General features: G+C 41.0%; 1 protein-coding gene and 1 pseudogene across 1 annotated transcript in view; one reads left to right on the top strand and one right to left on the bottom strand.

Annotated features, from left to right (window-relative positions):
- Positions 1-7289: 7289 nt before the first annotated feature.
- The window catches only part of zmat4a (zinc finger, matrin-type 4a), a 148874-nt gene continuing 131860 nt past the window's right edge, over positions 7290-24303 (top strand). Inside the window, exon 1 of the mRNA XM_021606382.3 lies at positions 7290-7620. Coding sequence (XP_021462057.3) covers positions 7432-7620 — 189 coding nt within the window. The 5' untranslated portion in view covers positions 7290-7431. The remainder of the gene's footprint in view (positions 7621-24303) is intronic.
- LOC149982847 (uncharacterized) lies at positions 17332-18467 on the bottom strand (annotated as a pseudogene).

The raw sequence follows: 24303 nt of genomic DNA, 5'->3' as shown, positions 1-24303 counted from the left end.
ATATACAAAAATGTATCTGAAATGCAGCCATAAACATCAACAACCATAGTTTTATATAGCTCAATAACACAACATTGATATTGGTCTCCACTATACTACGACATACAAGTGTCTAGTTTATCCTAAGGTTATGAATAAACTCAAAATTGATAAAAAGAGGGGGAAGGGAAGCGCTACTAAGGTAAACAGTAGTACATTTTGGTAGACAGAAGGTGCTCTTTGGTAGAAGGGGTGAATTGGTTATCAAAAAGAAAGGAGGACCAAGCCACTCTTCATATAATTAATTAAAATACCTTTATTTGTGTCGCATGTTCAATGGAAAACAAGCTTTAAAAATCTGACGCGTTTCGGCTGCAAAGCCTTCGTCAGGGAGTACAAATAAATAATAATACTGCAACGTCCTCTTTTGAACAGCTTTTCCAATCAGCCCTAATTTGAAGAGGGAGGGGTTACAAAATTGATTGGACACACCTAGTAAGCACTACTATACACATTAAAAAGTGAAATACTGTAGATATGTTATCGAACATTTTTAACTCCAAGCTAGAAGTATCAGAACGCCTAGAAAGGTAGTTCTAACCTTAAATATGACTGGGAGAAGTGTCAAGAATTGTATTTATTTATTTATTTCACCTTTATTTAACCAGGTAGGCAAGTTGAGAACAAGTTCTCATTTACAATTGCCACCTGGCCAAGATAAAGCAAAGCAGTTCGACACATACAACGACAGAGTTACACATGGAGTAAAACAAACATACAGTCAATAATACAGTATAAACAAGTCTACATACGATGTGAGCAAATGAGGTGAGATAAGGGAGGTAAAGGCAAAAAGGCCATGGTGGCAAAGTAAATACAATATAACAAGTAAAACACTGGAATGGTAGATTTGCAATGGGAGAATGTGCAAAGTAGAAATAAAAATAATGGGGTGCAAAGGAGCAAAATAAAAAAAAAAATTAAATACTGTAGGGAAAGAGGTAGTTGTTTGGGCTAAATCATAGGTGGGCTATGTACAGGTGCAGTAATCTGTGAGCTGCTCTGACAGTTGGTGCTTAAAGCTAGTGAGGGAGATAAGTGTTTCCAGTTTCAGAGATTTTTGTAGTTCGTTCCAGTCATTGGCAGCAGAGAACTGGAAGGAGAGGCGGCCAAAGAAAGAATTGGTTTTGACTAGAGAGATATACCTGCTGGAGCGTGTGCTACAGGTGGGAGATGCAATGGTGACCAGCGAGCTGAGATAAGGGGGGACTTTACCTAGCAGGGTCTTGTAGATGACATGGAGCCAGTGGGTTTGGCGACGAGTATGAAGCGAGGGCCAGCCAACGAGAGCGTACAGGTCGCAATGGTGGGTAGGATATGGGGCTTTGGTGACAAAACGGATTGCACTGTGATAGACTGCATCCAATTTGTTGAGTAGGGTATTGGAGGCTATTTTGTAAATGACATCGCCAAAGTCGAGGATTGGTAGGATGGTCAGTTTTACAAGGGTATGTTTGGCAGCATGAGTGAAGGATGCTTTGTTGCGAAATAGGAAGCCAATTCTATATTTAACTTTGGATTGGAGATGTTTGATATGGGTCTGGAAGGAGAGTTTACAGTCTAACCAGACACCTAAGTATTTGTAGTTGTCCACGTATTAAGTCAGAGCCGTCCAGAGTAGTAATGTTGGACAGGCGGGTAGGTACAGGTAGCGATCGGTTGAAGAGCATGCATTTAGTTTTACTTGTATTTAAGAGCAATTGGAGGCCACGGAAGGAGAGTTGTATGGCATTGAAGCTTGCCTGGAGGGTTGTTAACACAGTGTCCAAAGAAGGGCCAGAAGTATACAGAATGGTGTCGTCTGCGTAGAGGTGGATCAGAGACTCACCAGCAGCAAGAGCGACCTCATTGATGTATACAGAGAAGAGAGTAGGTCCAGAAGAGAGTAGGTCCAAGAATTGAACCCTGTCGCACCCCCATAGAGACTGCCAGAGGTCCGGACAGCAGACCCTCCGATTTGACACACTGAACTCTATCAGAGAAGTAGTTGGTGAACCAGGCGAGGCAATCATTTGAGAAACCAAGGCTGTCGAGTCTGCCGATGAGGATGTGGTGATTGACAGAGTCAAAAGCCTTGGCCAGATCAATGAATACGGCTGCACAGTAATGTTTCTTATCGATGGCGGTTAAGATATCGTTTAGGACCTTGAGCGTGGCTGAGGTGCACCCATGACCAGCTCTGAAACCAGATTGCATAGCAGAAAAGGTATGGTGAGATTCGAAATGGTCGGTAATCTGTTTGTTGACTACAGACTATAGGTCTGTAGCAGTTTGGGTCAAGAGTGTCACCCCCTTTGAAGAGGGGGATGACCGCAGCTGCTTTCCAATCTTTGGGAATCTCAGACGACACGAAAGAGAGGTTGAACAGGCTAGTAATAGGGGTGGCAACAATTTCGGCAGATAATTTTAGAAAGAAAGGGTCCAGATTGTCTAGCCCGGCTGATTTGTAGGGGTCCAGATTTTGCAGCTCATTCAGAACATCAGCTGAGCAGATTTGGGAGAAGGAGAAATGGGGAAGGCTTGGGCGAGTTGTTGTGGGGGGTGCAGTGCTGTTGACCGGGGTAGGAGTAGCCAGGTGGAAAGCAAGGCCAGCCGTAGAAAAATGCTTATTGAAATTCTCAATTATGGTGGATTTATCAGTGGTGACAGTGTTTCCTATCTTCAGTGCAGTGGGCAGCTGGGAGGAGGTGTTCTTATTCTCCATGGACTTTACAGTGTCCCAGAACTTTTTTGAGTTAGTGTTGCAGGAAGCAAATTTCTGCTTGAAAAAGCTAGCCTTGGCTTTTCTAACTGCCTGTGTATAATGGTTTCTAGCTTCCCTGAACAGCTGCATATCACGGGTCTATTTGATGCTAATGCAGAACGAAATAGGATGTTTTTGTGTTGGTTAAGGGCAGTCAGGTCTGGGGAGAACCAAGGGCTATATCTGTTCCTGGTTCTAAATTTCTTGAATGGGGCATGTTTATTTAAGATGGTTAGGAAGGCATTTTTTTCAAATATCCAGGCATCCTCTACTGACGGGATGAGATCAATATCCTTCCAGGATACCCCGGCCAGGTCGATTAGAAAGGCCTGCTCGCTGAAGTGTTTCAGGGAGCGTTTTACAGTGATGAGTGGAGGTCGTTTGACTGCTGACCCATTACGGATGCAGGCAATGAGGCAGTGATCGCTGAGATCTTGGTTGAAAACAGCAGAGGTGTATTTAGAGGGCAAGTTGGTTAGGATGATATCTATGAGGGTGCCCGTGTTTAAGGCTTTGGGGAGGTACCTGGTAGGTTCATTGATAATTTGTGTGAGGTTGAGGGCATCAAGTTTAGATTGTAGGATGGCTGGGGTGTTAAGCATGTTCCAGTTTAGGTCGCCTAGCAGCACAAGCTCTGAAGATAGATGGGGGGCAATCAGTTCACATATGGTGTCCAGAGCACAGCTGGGGGCAGAGGGTGGTCTATAGCAGGCGGCAATGGTGAGAGACTTGTTTTTAGAGAGGTGGATTTTTAAAAGTTGAAGTTCAAATTGTTTGGGTACAGACCTGGATAGTAGGACAGAACTCTGCAGGCTATCTTTGCAGTAGATTGCAACACCGCCCCCTTTGGCAGTTCTATCTTGTCTGAAAATGTTGTAGTTTGGAATTAAAATGTCTGAATAAGAAAGCAATATATTCCGTAGTACACTAGAACACAGCAAACATGGACAACAACATTCTAAACATAGCTGAGGGCAATTGAGCAAAATGTCCACTAGATGACAGCAAATGGACCTATCACGACCCTATAGGAAGGGTGGGAAATCCATATCTTCATTTAAACCAGGGTACTTAGTGGCCTGCAGTTTGTAAATCCAAAAACGTTCCCTTTGGTTTAACTGTTTTTGACGGTCCCCTTTTGTAATTGAGGCCGGAACATGATCAATACCCATAGCTTGTAGGGAGGCAGGATTGCCATGGTGTAAGGACTTAGTAGTGCCTTGGCATGGGGTAGTCTTCATTGCCTAAGTATGGCGTACTTGTATTCCGCTAAGCGGTCTTGAAGGTGTCTCTTTGTCCGTCTAATATAGAACACCTTGCACTGTGGACATTCCAATCTGTAGATGACATGAGTGGTTTTGCAGTAAATTAAATGCTTGACGTAATACTCCATTTTAGAAGCCGTGTCAACAAAATACTTTTTCTGTTCAATATTTCTGCAATGGTTGAAATGGTTACATTTAAAAGAGCCCTTGGGTTTGTGGTCAAGCCAAGTTTTTTGAGAGTCACCAGGAAGATAGCTGTGGACTAATTTGTCATTTAGGGTAGGACATCTCTTAAAGCTTATGACTGGTGGTTCAGGGAAGACTTGGCATAGTAGCGTATCACTTTGGATGATTCCCCAATTATTTTGAATGATTCTTTTAACGTTCTCTGCTTCAATGCTGTATTTTGTAACAAAGTACACTCTCTCTGATGTATCACGAGGCACTCCCCTTCGCAACAAGTTCTCTCTCTCAAGTAGTCCGGCCCTTATACCTGCATCTTTCAAGACCTGAGCGATGTAGCCCCGATTCAAGAAGTGATTCTCCAATTCAGCAGATTTGACACTGTAGTCTGTTTCCTGTTCGCAAATTCTGTGGACTCTTTGGAATTGGCCATATGGAATGTTCACTTTTAGCCTTTTGGTGTGAAAGCTGTCTGCCCTCAGAATGGTATTCCCAAAGATTGATGGCTTCCTAAAGATTGATGTGTGCAAACAACCTTTGTCATTTTTACTGATGTCGAGGTCAAAAAAATGTATGCTATTTGTTCAACACATCTGTGGTATCTTGAAGATAGGCTGGGGGTTTCGTCAGAAAAGGCTTAATAAAGTAATCAATGTAAAGTAATCAGAGTTTCATTGCCACTAATGACTGGTCTGCCTGGGGGATTTTCAAGATTCTTGTGGACTTTTGGAAGAAGATAAAAAGAAGCCACACGGGGACTGCCATTGAAAATAAAGTTGAACTCATTGTCTGAAATGTAGCCATTCTCCTTAGCTTCTGTGAGGATCCCTTTCTGTTCCGTTTTTAGGTCCTCTGTAGGGTTGAAGGTAAGAGATTGGTAGAATCTCGTCCCCCTCTGTCTTAGAAAGATTACGTTGTGTTTGGTTGGAGTCAATTTTACCCGTAAAAAGATTCTCCACATCAAAATTCACCTTCTTGGCAAATGTATTTAGTGTGGCACAGAAACTGCCTGACCTGAGACACTGGTGTCTGTACTCAAAACTCAAAAACACTAAATTGAATTCAATCGTGGCCTGGGTGGGTCTAGCAGTAAGGGCCGCTTCCTGCAGCACGCACATATAGCTACATTTTCACACTAGATTTGCCGTTGGTTAACAAGGAAATATTTCATTTTGATTGTACGGAATGGTTGTCAAATTGATAAATCGCCATTAGTCTGTTCAAAAAGGACTAAATTGATGCAATGACAATACCAACCTGACGGCAAACATATCTTAAGTGAGCAGTAATGAGGTGACCAATAATGGTTGCAATTGAGATCAGCTGGGTGAATTTAACAAGCACTGATGGTTAACGAGACATGAGCTGGCAGAATGTCTAGGCCGGACGTCAAAATTGGCATGTCCCAATCCCATGTATCTTTTGCCAGGGAGGCTATCCCATAAAAAAATCTGAATTAATGGCAGACAGAAATCCACGCTTGGATAAAGTTTCCAGGAAAATAAGGGATAACTTCGCAAAATGTAAGTATAACAGTTATTTATGCAGGTTAATAAAAGTAGTTGTGAGGATAATTTCTCCCCCCCTTGTCTTTTTCCAGATTGAAGGACATCCCACCCTGACAGGAAAATTTGGCACCGGACAAGTGACTGGAAAGATTTTAATTTAGCGGACATTTGAGATATGTACCTGTCATCGATATGCATTAGCTGCGTAACACATTAGGGTGTCTACCCACGCAGCCAGCGCCATCAATAAATGAGGGATATTCACCAAATGAGCCACATAAGTCCTTAAAAACAGATTTTAACAAATTACAAAAACAAAATCCTTGTGTAGCACATGCACAACTTTACAGCCTACTGTTTGAATGGTTTTTACTTTCCTAAAACTAAAATGTTCCACCTGACGGTTCAGCTGTCAGAGATTTGAGCACTAAATGCATCAGGGCATTGCATACATAGGCCTATAGGCTCAGGTATCCACTGTATGATATTAATATTTCAAAAATATATATATATAAAGAAAGAGAAGCTTTCGGCCTAGCTCTAGAAAGTGTGAGAGAGATAGAGATATGCCTGGGGCAAGCTACAACACCAACATGCATTTCTTTATAATTGTCAGATAGACTACTGCATCTGCTGTACAGATAATGGCATACGGAAGGAGGCTAATTCATTATTTTTCGATACAACTATTTTTTATAAAGATAATCATTATATTGTTAGATTAAAGTAGTAACTCTGGTAGGTCTGAAAAAGTCTTCTTCACCTCAAGTTCAACTGTCGGAGTCAGTTGGAGTGCAAGTGCGTACTGCCTTCATTTCATAGGCCTGCAGTATAATAGGTTAATAGCCACACAACACCAAACGTTCACAAAATGTTCTAAACTTTATTGGGGTGATATACAGTAGTAAGTCAAGCCATTGTTTATAGTGAAAATATGAGCATGATATTAAATTGCAGCAAACACATTACTGTTCAACAGAATGCAACAAAACACTTGCGAACTGGATTAAACCTTCACAAAAGCTTTGAACAGGCTATATTGAGCAGTTACCAATAAAGGCTAGTGCCTACAGTACCCAACAAATGACAGTATAGGCTAATGATATTTATTTTGCAAAATGCCTACTTATAACCCATTTTAAGCTAAAAATGGACCACACAATTAAAAAGACAGATCAAACTTAATTTATCCAACGAAAATGTCTCAACAGAATGAAACAAAACATGTTTTTCATATTTAAAGAACTGGTTTAGATGAATAAATAGGTATACAATAATAACAATGATATACAGTAATAATAATGATAAAACGAATTATTATAAATATGAAAAAATAAAGTAAAAAAATGGCATCCTACCTGAATAGCGAGTTGCACAGTAGTAGCCTGCATTTGTCCATTTGTGTGGAATAAAATATTATTCTGCTAATGTGTTCTATTATGCAAATGACATGACATGTTTTTATAAAATGCCCTTTTTCCCCCAGACCCTGCAACAACAAAAATCCCCATGTGTGGAAATCCTAAAAACTTGTCTGCTCAACTGTATGCCACTACGCAAATGTGATTATAGATGCATGCAATGCTTATTATAAAGGGGACCCCGGGGCACGTGCACTACCTGCCCGTTTGGTAGCACGGCCCTGGCTCTACACAAGTAGACTGCTGGCTGGACTACTACTGCCAAACGACCAATGAGGAAGAAGCGGGGCGGAGAACAGTCGACGGTTGTACTACAGCATAGTACTGCAAACAGCTGTCTGCTGCTTTGTACACACGTTTCGCTGATCTGGTCAATGGATTACACAGTTTCCCTACAAGTGCAACATCAATTGACGGTGTTCCCGACACACTTGTACCAGGGTTACAGTTTGGAGTTACAGGTACATCTCAGACATGCATTAGGCTACTTAGCCTATGCGTGATTTGATTTCCGTTTTACTTACATCGGTTACCAAACTAAGATCGCTTTCCATCTCTATAGACAGAGAACGAGACTATAAAACTAGAACTGTCTTTACTGTTTTCAGCTCTTTCGTGGTCAGTTTTGCATGCCCAATGCGCTGCGTGCAATATCAGCATCCTTTTTGACAATGCCTGAAGATTTTCGATGTGCACATGAGCCAGCGTAACGAGAAACCGTGTCCTCCTCTCCTCCATCTAGGCTATTTGATGATGGATTCATGACACCGTGTTTGGAAGTACCGGGTAGCCTGATGCGAAGGTTAAATGATGCGCTTAAATCTCATTCAACGGTTTCATAAACACTCGGTGTGATATGATGCAGACCTATTTAAGTTCGACATTTAAATCGATAGTTTGGACTTTTGGCGATGATAATTTTGCGTCTCAATATGCTTAGAAAGTGGTTGGGATGGCATCGGAGGCAAAACAATTCCTCATTTCATTTAGTCGGCTATCCATGCCTATTTCACTCATACTGACCTTTCACGTAGATAGTTTTTTGCTACATTTATATTTATGATAATTTCGTCAAGGCGAACCTTCATGAATGTCATTTATGGGATTCCAATAGTTCATCCAGTTAAAGTGAGTTGAACTCACCTGTCATAGGCAACTGTAATATAGGCAATCTAGTTGGCCTTTGTTTGCATGTGTTTGGTTTTACATTTGCCCGCTGTTCAGCACAATGCATTGTATTTGAGAAGTTTGTGTGTGGTTATTTTGAGTATTCTATTGTATCCCGTCATTGGATTGTAACTACACCAAATGAGGATTAGTTTAGTCATTTGTCATGCATTTTTACATGACATTATCCTCATACACTCTAAAAAAGCTACATCCCACAAAACCGGAATGGAATTGACCTCTTAGCTATCTGTGTTTACCTCGTAGCTATCTGTGTCCAATTTGATTGGCAATGCATGTATGGATGCGCGCAATGCATTCTCTGCCTCTGACTTTGCCGTATCAAATTCACCTCAACATCTTATACTGGCTATAGTGTCCTATTTAATAGTTATCATCAAATATTTGCCAAGTTTTCTTAAAAAACACGTATTTCCTTTACTGAACAATCCTGCCTTCCATCCAGTCAGGTGTCTTATTAAAAGAACCACAGGAAGGGCTTTGAAAAAGCATTTTAATTAGATATGCTACAGATGCTATGTTACAGATGCTATGCTATGTTTATTTGTAGAAGTTCAACGACAAGGCATCAATTGTTAATCTGGAATTGTTGCATATTACATATTAGTGCAAGGCTTTGAAGTGTGTTCACCAGGTGGTGTCTAGATTATCTTTATCTTTACTACATTATTATGTTTGCTTTATTTTATATTTTCTTTATCCACTTCTTCCAGAGCGCGACTTACTTGTCTTGTTTGAGAGAAAGCTTTCCTCTCCTTTTGTTGCATAGTTTTTTACTTATGTGACTCTGCTGCTGTGCCTCTCTCAGGTTTTCAATTTGTGTAACAAAGTCGATCTTTTATTTGGCTTTCTAAAAGGATCGGAGATACAAAGACCATAACATTGAGACTGATACAGTAGCTTTGGATAGATCATTATAGCAAATGTCCGTCTCTTTCTGCAGTGCAGTTTCTGCACTTTAATTGAGCGGCATGCAACAGCCCCCACAACGTCCTAGCATCATTTCTCAACAATTCTGATATTATAGTGGTCTTTATTATTGTCCAAGATTCGAATTATTGGGGTCCTGGGCAAACCCTAAAATCCATAACAAATCATGTCACCCCCATCAGCCTTACAATCATTTAACTATACATAAAACATCTCGAGCATTTCAAATATCATGCGTCGCTCCAGCCCACAGTTTATGGCACCCTCAATGGTCAACGTGTGATTCAAACCTCAATTAATCTATATCACTGGGCAAAAACTGGTTGAATTAACGTTGTTTCCTCATAATTTCAATAAGAAAATTAAATGTGATGACGTTGAATAAACGTGGAAAATTGATTGGATTTAAAAAAAAAAAATGTAGCAACATAAGTGAATTTCGTATTCTTTCACCCAACTTTGAACCCAAATCCAATTACATGGTCAGCGTGACATTCTTTTCCCATTAGTTGATAACAACCAAATGTAAATCAAAACTAGATGATGAACTGACATCTGTGCTCAGTGGGATGGTTGTTTCCTCCATTTCCTCTGCAGGCTATGGATTACGACCAAATGGCACCCTTTTCCATCAGATTCAGATTCAGACAACTTTAACATCCTAATGGTGTATTTAAAATAACATCATCATAGCAAATGATATTTACAAGCCAGTAAACTGGACAAGTGCAAATCCATGAAAATGGGCCAGTTCAAAAGTAGTGGACTATATTGAATAGGGTGTCATTTTTGACGCATCCTTTAACATAATTTGCAATTAAAATCCTCCACTTGTCAATTTACTTGTTATGGAGTATTTGGAGTTTTAATTATACTTGCCAGACAATTCCCATCACTGCTGTTGTTCAATAAAAATGTCTTTCTCCGGTCTGCTTGATTCAAAATTTGATCAGTCGGTTGCCAGAGTTGTAAAATGTTCCTACTATCCCTCTCTTAGGAGAGGCTCACTGTACTAAACCACAAGGTGGATCCATCAGAGCCTTGTGGTTTGGTACAGTGAGCCTTTGTTTTTCATTATCTTAAGACAGTACTGTTTGTCGCAGCATGCCTGCTGTCAGTGACATGGACTAGATTTCTTCAAAAGTTGTCTGTATGTGAGGGTTCCAGAATATGAAGTGTATTTGGGGTGTTTTACATGTCTGTGAGGACCTACTTAATACTCATACAACACATATACTATGCACATGCAAGCTCTCCAACTTCACACAACTTTTTGCAAGTGATCTACCTCTCACTTTAACAATCCCAGATATATTTGTTCAGACTCTCAATTTCATATCGTTTGTGGTAAAAAAGCTTATGATCCCTCTCTACCGTCAGTGATTTGTTAGGGTTCTAAAATAAAGCGCTTTAAAGCTCTGTGCTTCAGCGTCATCAATAAATGTTTGCTTTTCTTAAGTAAAAATTGCCCTAATGTTTAGTTGGTTCTTCAAAATCCTCCTTTCAGTCACAGTCTGTACACAGAGAGACCAAAATAAACCCTAAAGATGTTTATGAACACCTTATGTAACAATTAACTTCAATGAGATCCGTCAAATACACACTCTGGTGTTAGAAAGATGTAAAAGAAAATCTACTTAACAGTTCGAGCTACTGCACTTGGCACTTCCACATGTGTCACATGAGCTGGTCAAAGGGCATTGAATAAAAGGAGATGAAAGTATCATGTGAAACTCCCTGAAGTACTCTTAGATTGCAGTAGCATCTGAAAAAAAATATAATATTGTCAGAAGGCTAATTATACTGTATGTATATATAATTATACAGTATAATTTGTGCATTTGGAAAGTATTCAGACCCCTTGATTTTTCCACATTTTGTTACATTACAGCCTTATTCTAAAATTGATTAAATTGTTTTTTCCCTCATCAATCTACTCATAATAGCCCATAATGACAAAGCAAAAACATGTTTTTAGAAATGTTTGCAAATGTATAAAAAAAACAGTATGCCATTTACATAAGTATTCAGACCCTTTACTCAGCACCTTTGGCAGATATTACAGCCTCAAGTCTTCTTGGGTATGAGGCTAGAAACTTGGCACACCTGTATTTGGGGAGTTTCTCCCATTATTCTCTGCAGATCCTCAAGCTCTGTCAGATTGGATGGGGAGCGTCGCTGCACAGCTATTTTAGGTCTCTCCAGAGATGTTAGATCGGGTTCAAGTCCGGGCTCTGTCTGGGCCACTCTCAGAGACTTGTCCCGAAGCCACTTCTGCATTGTCTTGACTGTGTGCTTCGGGTTATTGTCCTGTTGGAAGGTGAACCTTTGCCCCAGTCTGAGGTCCTGAGAGCTCTGGAGCAGGTTTTCATCAAGGATCTCTCTGTATTTTGCTCCGTTCATCTTTCCCTCGATCCTGACTAGTCTCCTAGTTCCTGCCGCGTAAAAAATCCCCACAGCATGATGTTGCCACCACCATGCTTCACCAAAGGGATGGTGCCAGGTTTCCTGCAGACAGGACGCTTGGCATTCAGGCGAAAGAGTTCAATCTTGGTTTCATCAGACCAGAGAATCTTGTTTCTCATGGTCTGACAGTCCTTTAGGTGCCTTTTGGCAAACTCCAAGCAGGCTGTCATTTGCCTTGAACTGAGGAGTGGCTTCCGTCTAGCCATTCTACCATTGGTTGGGTGCTGCAGAGATGGTTGTCCTTCTGAACGGTTCTCCCATCTCAACAGAGGAACTCTGGAAAACTATCAAAGTGACCATCGGGTTCTTGGTCACCTCCCTGACCAAGGCCCTTCTTCCCTGATTGCTCCATTTGGCCGGCGGCCAGCTCTAGGAAGAGTCTTGGTGGTTCCAAATTTCTTACATTTAAGAATGATGGGTTCCACTGTAACACAATCTTTTTCGGAGCTCTCCGGACAATTCCTTCAAACTCCTGGCTTCATTTTTTCTCTGACATGCACTGTCAACTGTGGGACCTTATATAGACAGGTGCGTGCCTTTCCAAATCATGTCCAATCAATTTAATTTACCAAAGGTAAACTCCAATCAAGTTGTAGAAACATCTCAAGGATGATCAATGGAATCAAGATGCACCTGAGCTCAATTTCAAGTCTCATAGCAAAGGGTCTGAATAATTATGTAAATAAGGTATTTCTGGTTTTGTTTTTTAATACATTTGCAAAAATGTCTAGAACCCTGTTTTCGCTTGAGGATTTTTAGTAAGGTATTTCTGGTTTTTTTTCTTCTTATAACTTGTTTTTACTTTTTCATTATTGGGTATTGTGTGTAGATTTTTGTTTAATCAATTTTCGAGAAAGGCTGTAACGTAACAAAATGTGGAAAAAGGGAATGGTCTGAATACTTTCCGAATGAGAGAGAGAGAGAGAGAGAGAGAGATGTAAATTAAAAACGGCATCCCTTTGTTCACATTGATGAGCTGTTACTGGCATGAGCAAGTATTTAAAATCTTGCTCATTATATGGATCAGATTGGGTTGTTGTATGCCTAATCACAATTGATGCTCCTTTGTGGATCAGGCTGAGAGCAGGCCAGCTTTTTTTAGGAAGACATCCATTTAGGCTTGATTTACTTTGAAATCTATAAAAGCATCAGTGTTCCGGAACCCAAGCACACCCCCCTGTATGCATGGTCCTTTACAACAGGTTTATGGACACCAGTGTTACATCAGGCTATTTACCCTTTCTGGCTAAGTAATCTAAATGTAATCTACAGTATATAAGTGATTAAATAGACCAGAGTCATAATATAACCACACACACACACACACACACACACACACACACTCAAGTGACTAAACACTTGACACTCGACCTAAATGTCTCTGTCACTGGCCCGACACCAGTCTGATGATTGTGCTGAGGTGTAGTCTACTGTAGGCACACTGCCCAGACTGTACTGTAATGTTTTCGCTCAACTGCTCTGTTGTCAGTAGGCAGGCCACACCAGAGTCTTCTATTGAGATAAATAGCTCTCTGGGGTTACAACTAAATAAAAGACAAACCACAACAAACGTCAGCCCTGTGCTGTGTATTACGTGCTGCGTGTCCTGCAATTCAACATGTAGAATCATCGGGAAATTAACAGAAAATTACAGCGGATGTTCTGTGGTCAGAGGCGACAGAACGGCCACCCGCTGTTTTTAAACGTTCGTCAACTCAGTCTGCTTTGTCCTTCAGGCAAACACTTTAGAATATTGGATGTAGATTGACAATACTGCTGCAATGGTAGTAATGGTTATGAGTTGTTGGTATTCTATGTATTCTTGTATTCAATGCTCAGCAGCCTGAGATACCCCATTTAAAGCCCAGTATCTGAGTGTGCTGCTGCCTCAGTATATCATGTGGCCTGGTTAGTCCATTCTCTTGGGAGATCCACTGAAAACTGGTAGAGATGTCTAAGTGTGCGTTCACAAGGCACCCAATGCCCTACAAAGGCTGCGCTAAACAGGCAGCCCAATTCTGATACTTTTACCACTAATTGGTCTGTTGACCATTCACATCAGATCTTTTCACATCATATCTTTTTCAGAGCTGATCTGATTGGTCAAAAGACCAAAAATATCAGTATTGCGCTGCTTGTCTAAATGCAGCCATAGTGCACTAGTTTTGACAAGGGCCCATAGGCAGGGATCATCAACTAGATTCAGTCACAGGCCAACCTTTTCTTGCGCGGATGGTCAGGGGGCCGGAACAACTTCCTAATATTGAGTTGCACCCCCCTTTTCCCATCAGAACAGCCTCAGTTCATTGGGGTATGGATTCTACAAGGTGTCGAAAGCGTCCCACAGGAATGCTGGCTCATGTTGACTCCAATGCTTCCCACAGTTCTCCTTTGGGAGGTGGACCATTCTTGACACACATGGGAAACTGTTGAACATGAAAAACCCAGCAGTTTTGCAGTTGTTGACACAAACCAATGCCCCTGGCACCTACTACCATACCCTGTTCATACCCTGGCACTTAAATATTTTGTCTTGCCGATTCACCCTCTGAATGGCACACAATCCATGTCTCAATTGTCTCAATGATTAAAACTCTTTCTTTAACCTGTCTCCTCCCCTTCATCTACACTAATTGAAGTGGATTTAACAAGTGACATCAAAAAGGGATCATAGCTTTCACCTGGAATCACCTGGTCAGTCTACGTCCTGGAAAGAGTAGGTGTTCCTAATGTTTGGTATACTTAGTGTAGATGTGCTCACAATGCACTCTATCTGACCTCCAGTAAGCTCTTGGGATGGAGAGTTGAGCACTGTTTACTGAACTCAAACAATTTAAGTACTTGAGAAGGATGTGCATATTTATATAATCCAGATGAAGTAGATCATTTATAAATAGATAAATAGTCCCACAGTCTTTTTTTCACCTTTATTTAACCAGGTAGGCTAGTTGAGAACAAGTTCTCATTTGCAACTGCGACCTGACCAAGATAAAGCAAAGCAGTGTGACACAGACAACAACACAGAGTTACACATGGAAAAAACAAACAAGCCAATAACACAAACAAGTCAATGGCACAGTAAAGAAAGGAAAGTCTATATAAAGTGTGTGCAAATGGCATGAGGAGGTAGGCAATAAATAGGCCATAGGAGCGAATAATTACAATTTAACAAATTAACACTGGAGTGATAAATGAGCAGATGATGATGTGCAAGTAGAGAAACAGACGTGCAAAAGAGCAGAAAAGTAAATAAAATAAAAAGAGTATGGGGATGAGGTAAGGTAGATTGGGTGGGCTATTTACAGATGGACTATGTACAGCTGCAGTGATCGGTTAGCTGCTCAGATAGTTGATGTTTAAAGTTGGTGAGGGAAATAAAAGTATCCAAATTCAGTGATTTTTGCAATTCGTTCCAGTCACTGGCAGCAGAGAACTGGAAGGAAAGGTGGCCAAATGGGGTGTTGGCTTTGGGGATGATCAGTGAGATATACCTGCTGGAACGTGTGCTACGGGTGGGTGTTGTTATCGTGACCAGTGAACTGAGATAAGGCGGAGCTTTACCTAGCATAAACTTATAGATGACCTGGAGTCAGGCGACGAATATGTAGCGAGGGCCAGCCGACTAGAGCATACAGGTCGCAGTGGTGGGTGGTATAAGGTGATTTGGTAACAAACCGGATGGCACTGTGATAACCTGCATCCAGTTTGCTGAGTAGAGTATTGGAAGCTATTTTGTAGATGACATCGCCGAAGTCGAGGATCGGTAGGATAGTCAATTTTGCTAGGGTAAGTTTGGCGGCATGAGTGAAGGAGGCTTTGTTGTGAAATAGAAAGGCGGTTCTAGATTTGATTTTGGATTGGAGATGTTTAATATGAGTCTGGAAGGAGAGTTTACAGTCTAGCCAGACACCTAGGTATTTACAGTTGTCCACATATTCTAGGTCGGAACCGTCCGGGGTGGTGATGCTAGTCGGGCGGGCGGGTGCGTTTAGCGAACGGTTGAAAAGCATGCGTTTGCTATGACTAGCGTTTAAGAGCAGTTGGAGTTGGAGTGGCTAATGAAATCATAGTACACGTGTAATCAGCCTCCTTGCATTGTTTGCTGTTACATGCAGTTTTTGAAACATACTCAATGTTAGCTATTTGATCATTAATTCCTTCCTACCATCCTCTCACTTCTCTTTTAGTTCACATGTGGTTCCCTCCCTGTATCAGAGGCATTTTTTGTACTATGGCCTTAGTCCAGGAGCTCTACTACTGAATGTACAATGTCTCTTATTCAGGCTGGAATTAATGCAGTTGCTGAGTTGAGATTGTATGTGTTGCCAAGACAATGCGGTCTCTCTCTCTCTCTCTCTCTCTCTCTCTCTCTCTCTCTCTCTCTCTCTCTCTCTCTCTCTCTCTCTCTCTCTCTCTCTCTCTCTCTCTCTCTCTCTCTCTCTCTCTCTCTCTCTCTCTCTCTCTCTCTCTCTCTCTCTCTCTCTCTCTCTCTCTTTCCAATCACAACCACTCTACTTTAGTCTGCTACCTCAGGATGCTATTGTTCTCTATTTGTAGTAAGAGTTAGAACGTCTTGGACAGATATCTAAATTGTGGATTTGGAGAGCATCCAAGATGCATGACCCTTGAACAGAGGGATACACTGCTGATTATACATAGCAACAATTAGCAAAAGACAACTGTTCTTAATTTGCAAAGTAAGTTGGGTGGCCATTGTACACCATCAATGATTCAGTATTGCACTGCTTTGGGACTTCACGTTTATTGTCACGTTGAGAGATGCTTACATACATAATCTTTTAGCATTCTGAATACAGCGCATATACTGTGTATACCTCAAGTGGTGTTGAGGCCTGTTGAGGGAATATGGTGGAACAAAATGAATAATGAACTCAGAAAGATAAGTTAATGAGTACCTGATGGAATTGAGATGCAAAGCTGGAAGGTTTGTTTTTTTTATTTATTTATTACCCTGTCTAATCCTGATATCTGTTATTTTCTGCAGTCGTAACTTATTACTGATGTCTGATCCATGATTTGTGTGGAGACTTTTGAAGTTATGCGGGGCACGTGATGTCATCACATAACTATATGCACCACTCCACATTTAATTTTAAACGCCTAGCCTACTGATGGCAAAACATTTTTTTTTTTTTTTACTATGGACGATAATGGTTCCACTTTAAATGACGTGCAGCGAGGGTTGCACATTTTGGGGAATATTCAGAGGTGGAAACTTTCTGTGGGAATTAACGGGAATATAATATGCAAATTAATATTAATATCATTTAAATGTAGATGTTTTTTTGTATTGGATATATTTCCCATATCATATGGAGAAAGAAACATAAACATTTTACCTTATCACGAGTAGACATAATTGCAAATTATTAAATCCTTCCAATAGAAATAAAAAAAACAATTTAGTTACGAATTGAACTTTAATTAAATGAGTTGACTCTTCACATGTGATGATTTCACTGAACAACCAAAGTAATGGAATATTGAATGATCCCCAATGATCCATCACATCTCCCAAAAAACGTTTTCAACATACGTCTGTAAAATGATAGTCTAGAAACAAAATATTTGGTTGTCTTTTTCTCAGGCTTCCATGTCTTCTCCCTGGACTTCCTCAATGTCCACCTCTTGAACATCAGACTCTGAGCCTCACCTTCACTGTCACTTTCCAACCTTGTTGAGGATGGCTCGTTGTCAGGCTCAAAAAGCCTAAAATTTGCCCAGATGGCCACCAATTTTTCAACCCTAGTATTGGTCAGCCTGTTGCATGCTTTGGTGTGTGTGTTCCCAAACAAGGACCAGTTGCGCTCTGAGGCGCCTGATGTTGGGATTTGGCGAATGATGGAGGCAACAGGGGAAAGAGCCTCAGATCCACAAAGTCCATTCCACCAGTTGTCTGATGAGATATGTTGGCTCGACTGCCATATTGCATCTCCATCCCAAAGCCCTTGCTTTGTTGTGTACTTCCCCAGACTGCCAAGAACCTTACCCTCATCTAGGCCAAGGTGGTGAGACACGGTAGTGATGACGCCATAGGCCTTTTTGATCGCTGCACCAGACAGTATGTTCTTGCCAGCATACTTGGGGTCCAACATGTACGCTGCAGCATGTATGGGCTTCAGGCAGAAGTCTTCACGCTTTTTGATGTATTTCAGAACTGCAGTTTCCTCTGCTTAGAACAACAGTGAAGTGGGCAGGGCATTATGGATTTCTTCTCTTACATCTGCAAGCAGAGTATGAATATCAGACAGGATGGCATTGTCTCCCTCAATCCGTGCAATGGCTACTGCTACAGGTTTCAGGACTTTCAGGCTGCTTACCACTCTCTCCCAAAATACATCATCCAGGAGGATCCTCTTGATGGGGCTGTCCATATCGGCAGACTGTGATATGTCCATTTCTTGGAGAGACTCCTTCCCCTCCAGGAGACCGCCAAACATGATGACAACACCACCCCAACAGGTGTTGCTGGGCAGCTTCAATGTGGCACTCTTATTCTTCTCACTTTTCTTGGTGAGGTAGATTGCTGCTATAACTTGATGACCCTTCACATACCTAACCATTTCCTTGGCTCTCTTGTAGGGTGTATCCATTGTTTTCAGTGCCATGGTGTCCTTGAGGAGCAGATTCAATGCATGAGCAGCCCACCAATGGGTGTGATGTGAGGGTAGGACTCCTCCACTTTAGACCAAGCATCCTTCATATTTGCAGCGCTGTCTGTCACCAGTGCAAATACCTTCTGTGGTCCAAGGTCATTGATGATTGCCTTCAGCTCATCTGCAATGTAGAGACCGGTGTGTCTGTTGTCCCTTGTGTCTGTGCTCTTGTAGAATACTGGTTGAGGGGTGGGATATGATGTAGTTAATTATTCCTTGCCCATGAACATTCAACCACCCATCAAAGATGATTGCAATAGAGTCTGCTTTCTCTGATTTGCTTGACCTTCACTTGAACTCTGTTGAACTCTGCATCCAGCAAATGACTAGATAAAGCGTGTTTGGTTGGAGGGGTGTATGCTGGGCGAAGAACATTCAGAAATCTCTTCCAATTCACATTGCCTGTGAGCATCAGAGGTGAACCAGTTGCATACACAGCTCGATCAAGACATTCATCAGCATTTCTTTGACTACGTTCCTCCATTGAGTCAACAAAAACTTCTGATTCCAGGAGGACCATGAGCTGTTGCTATCGATAAGGTGTCTGATTCATGATTTTCACCTTATAGAAGTAGAGGGACTTTTGAGGGACCTTTGTCAGAGGTTGCTTGTTGTGTCCGCTGAAGAAACTTTATTCACTTGGTCAGATGATTCTGCATCTTTGTTGCATTCTTCACATATAATTTGGCACAGTATTTGCAAATGTACACAGCTTTTCCTCCTACATTAGCTGCAGTGAAATGTCTCCACACATCAGATAGTGCCCGTGGCATTTTCCTGTAGAGATTAGAAAAAAATGAGTTAAAAAAACCCAAATACAATTCCATGTACAGATAAAAAGTTAAGCAGTTAGATTAAACAACTCCTTTGTAAGATAAATGTTTTAAAATGAAACATGTATGGAAACAGGTGAATAAACACTCCTCGGTTAGCAGGCTCAAGCGAGCAAAAACCACATGGTAGCAAAAACGAACTAGCAGAAAATGTTAACAAGTAAGAAATGATTTAAACACACTTTGCTGTAGGCCATTATTTACTAGTTAACAAAAAAATAATGTATGTCATATAAAATATATTCACCCCACCCAATATTGGAATCAAAACTTAACAGAAAGCATGTAGTCATTGGCTCACACACTGTAGTAGTGTGGGCTCAATAGCATCTCATTAGTGTGTAAGATCTTGAGAATCAGCTGTACATGTGATGGAAGAGTGCACTGCACACGTGATGGAAGAATGTACTGTGCATGCAGAGGGTTGCAATTCCAATGAATTGGGGATAGTTTAACCAAAATATGTCACAAGACCTAGAATTGCCTTATGTGTATCCCACAAAAAAGGTTCACTGTTATAAGCTAACTTTTTGATGAATTTAAGCAAAATTCCCAGGCTTAACTTTTTAAAGTTTCCGACCCTTACCAACCCTACGTGCAGCTTATAAAGGCTTCACAAAGCCTTCATAAAGCCTTCATAAATGTATTACAAATCATCTATAACTGTTTGTCATGCTTTATAAAGGGTTCATAGATGTGGCATAACTGTGTGACTTAGCCACCAATGTCAAATGTGACAAAACCCACTATGTCAAATATTACATAAACCTGGGTGGCAGGGTGGCATAAGCACCACTTAATAAAGGCCTTATCAATCAAATTAAATTGAGGCTTCACCAAGCATTTATTACCCTGTCATGCATCTTGGTAGAGCATTGCAATGCCAGGATATTGGGTTCGATTCTGCTAAATTGCATATTATATTTCACTAAAACATTTAATAGGATAGCCCACCTTCTTTCCCTCTTGGGTACATAGTCAATATTGGACCCAACCTCAACTTCCCCAAAAATGTTGTGCTGCAGGATGACACACTCTAAGTGCAGTCCTGCACATAAAAAAAACGTTTTTAGGGCCTTTTAAAATGTAAATCTGTTTAAATGTTTTGCCTACTTCAGTTTTTTTTTCCCAAAAATTAAGTTCTTTGTTTTGCAGGTTTCAGATTTGCCCTATTTTTTTCTGGTTTACCTCAGTTTTTTTCAACACTTTTTTAAATAGAAAAACCAAGTATAATTCTGTTTTTTTCTCAATAATGCTTTAAACCACATCAGGGATGACTTTTGAGGTCTGGGAAAAATCTACGAAACTTCAATTTTTGTGTGTAGATGCCCTTTAATTCAGTGAGCGTGCACTCTTGTTTAGTTAGCGGGTTTTTTGTAGTGCAGTAAGCGCACGTGATGTGATTCGGCCACCAATGGAGTGGAGTAAAAGGCCAGCAACACTCCGTATTATTCAGAGCCCCATGAAATGACACCATATATACATTCTACAGACCCTACTGAAAATTCCATACAATACTTTTACTGTGGCAACCAGAATAGTTCTTGCTCTAAGCCAATATGTATACAGTGATTCGTATTGGGGGCATTTATTTGACCTTGGAACATGTTTTAAAACCCTAATTTAATGAAAATGTCACTTAAATATGAACAAATATGAATCATTGTTAATGATTAGACAATTATTTTTCATATATCATGAATGGTTATTGACACTTTTCTACTTTTACAAAGGGGACTTTTATTTGGAACTTTTTTGAAAAAACTTTTTTAGTGTTGCTGACGAGACGCTGATCATGTGATGCCCACTTGTGCTGCCACTGGAGAGCGAAAGACAAGTAAGTTCATCTTTATTCATTGTAATTTAAATTTGTTTGTAGTTAAGTGTTGAGTAAAGAGTACACACTGTAGCCTTCTCTGAAATTGCTAACTAGCCAAAATGTAGCTAGCTAGTAGGCTCAGCTAAATACCAATCCCCCTAGATACAGCCACGTCTCATATTCACGTCACAAGATTGGTAAATTAAAGAGGAATATAATAATATGAATTGAGTTTCCCATCTTCCCATTTAGAGTTTCTGGTTTTCAGCACAGAAATGCACTTATCCAGATGGTTTGACAAAGGTATTTCCTAACAGACAGGCTAACTTACTTTGTTGTTACTTTTAAGATTGGAACCAACATACCAGCAGGAAGATAGGCAAGAAACATTTGTCCGACAACACAGGGACAAGCGACACTATTCACAGCCCTGTGTAATTTTCAATGTAATTGCATTGCTCGACTTTTTGAAACTTAATGTATTTGTATTGTTTTGAAATGTACAAATAAAAGGAAATGTATGGTTTACACATGTCTTTAATGTTTATTTGTTTTAGCTGTTAGTGATAATTCCCTAAGTGTTAACACATTTGTGTTTACATCATCAAGCCTTTATGTATGTGTTATTAATAGGGATGCAACGGTACACAGTATGTTTTCGAACCGTTCGGTACGCCCCCAAGGTTCATTAAGCACACTTAAACTGCGGAATTACGATATGCATGTCATTTTCCTATAATTTACAAAACTTGCTTGTTTATCGTGCTGCAGAATACACGCACGTTGTACATTTAGATCCACAGAACCAGACACAGCTTGTGAACAGGCTTGGCAGGCAACTGCTTGGGGCCCCAGGCCGTTAGGGGTCTCCTGAGGGCTGACAAAGTTTACTCCACAGCAATGTCCCAAAATTTGGCAACCGCAGTGACCGCAACCCCCTCCCCCTTAAACAACCAATGGACGATTTGCAATGACATCTCAGTAGGAAACCTCCCTAAAGGGGCCCCATGAGGGGAAACTAAAAACAAATATTCTCTCAGCTCCAACGTGACAATGGCGAGCGCTAACAAGACAGACAGAAGCAAATTTGAAGAGTCACCGCCGTCTTTCAAATCCGCTGTGTGGGAACATTTTGGATTGAGCATTCAATACGATGACGAGGGTAAGAAGTCCATAAACAAACAAAGTACAGTCTGCAAGCATTGCTTTGCCACTGTCGGCTACTCGAGTGGAAACACTTCTAACATGTAGTGTCATTTACGTCGCCATCACCCGGCCGTATCCCTTGCAGATGGAGCTGGAGCAAGGAGAGTCCACTCATTAGAGAAAACACAACAATCTCTCGCTGCTGCCTTCCAACAACAATATGCAACAAATTCAGAAAAATATAAAGAAATAATGAAAGCAGTGGGAGAATTCATAGCCAAAGATTTGCAGCCCTATTCGGTGGTTACTGACTCGGGATTTTGTCACCTGATGAAAGAAAATTGAACCGTGTTACAATGTACCCTCCCGCACACATTTCAGCAGCAGAGTAATTCCCAAACTCTATGAAACATCACAGAGAGAAATTGAAAATGAATTGACACAGACACCCTATCCAGCTCTCTCCACTGATAGCTGGACCTCCAGAGCAACTCAAAGCTACCTCACTGTGACGGTTCACTATGTACTGGTTTGGGAGATGAAGAGCTACGTGTTGCAAACTTGTCCCCTGTATGAGAGTCATACAAACGCACACTTTTCTTAAATATAAAGATACAGAAACCATACCGTGGCCCACAAACCGTGATACATAGCGAACCGTGGGCCCACTGTACCAATGCATCCCTGGTTATTAATGACCAAAGGTGTCTGACTATAGTAAGTACAGCATACAGCATTTATGTATGTGTTATAAATGACCAGAAGAGTTCTGAATGACCGAAACAGTCTCACTTCAAACTAAGTATTACAGGACACTACATAAAGCATCAATTAATTGGTTATTAACATTCTGCTGATTTATGAAGGTTCTCTCGTGATCCACAAGTTACTGTAGGGTGTGAGGTATTTAAATGGGTTGATGGACCTGCAAAGCTTGCGTTTGTGTGTGTGTGTCAGAATCAACATTGTTTGGATTTGTCTAACCTGAGACTACTGCAACAGGTATTCCTCTTCTGTTCCCATCCTGGAGACCAGGGCTTGATTACAACTTGTTACAATGGTGCCAACATTTTGTGGCTGATCTTTCAGCGGGGGAGTGGGTGAATGCATCAAAGACCTGACTAGGCCCAGCACCACGCGGTATGGCTCGTTTTTGTTGTGTGCGTGTTTGTGTACTGAGGAACATGTAACTTGGTTCCAGATGAATGACACTTAATTTCTTTAGGTTGGGCCTTTCATCAAGGTAAGTGTTTATTGGTGTTACGTCGTCCCCAGGCAATAACTGTGTGTGCAATAATACATTTGCAAAGTATTCAGACCCCTTGACATTCTTCCACATTTTGTTACGTTACAGCCTTATTCTAAAATGGATTACATTGTTTTTTCCCTCATCAATCTACACACAATACCCCATAATGACAAATCAAAAACAGGTTTTTAGAAACGTTTGCAAAGTTATAAAAAATAAACTCCGGAAATATCACATTTACATATGCAAGTATTCCGATCCTTTACTCGGTACTATGTTGAAGCACCTTTGGCAGCAATTACAGCCTCAAGTCTTCTTGGGTATGACACTACAAGCTTAGCACACCTGTATTTGGAGAGTCTCTCCCATTCTTCTCTGCAGATCCTCTCAAGCTCTGTCAGGTTGGATGGGTAGCGTCGCTGCATAGCTATTTTCAGGTCTCTCCAGAGATGTTCGATTGGGTTCATGTCCGGGCTCTGGCTGGGCCACTTAAGGACATTCAGAGACTTGTCCCGAAGTCACTCCTGTGTTGTCTCAGCTGTGTGCTTAGGGTTGTTGTCCTGTTGGAAGGTGATCCTTTGCCCTGAGGTCTCTGTACTTTGCTCTGTTCATCTTTCCCTCAATCATGACTAGTCTCCCAGTCCCTGCTGCTGAAAAATATCCCCACAGCATGATGCTGCCACCACCATGCTTCACCGTAGGGATGGTGCAAGGTTACCTGCAGACGTGATGCTTGGCATTCAGGCCAAAGAGTTCAATCTTGGTTTCATCAGACCAGAGAATCTTGTTTCTCATGGTCTGAGAGTCCTTTATGTGCCTTTTGGCAAACTCAAAGC

This window comes from Oncorhynchus mykiss, chromosome 6 (genome assembly GCF_057628025.1).
Source record: "Oncorhynchus mykiss isolate SJ-2025 chromosome 6, ASM5762802v1, whole genome shotgun sequence".
NCBI classification, from domain to species: Eukaryota; Metazoa; Chordata; class Actinopteri; order Salmoniformes; family Salmonidae; genus Oncorhynchus; species Oncorhynchus mykiss.
Note: the sequence above shows the minus strand (reverse complement) of the source record. Positions and strands in the feature narration are given on the sequence as shown.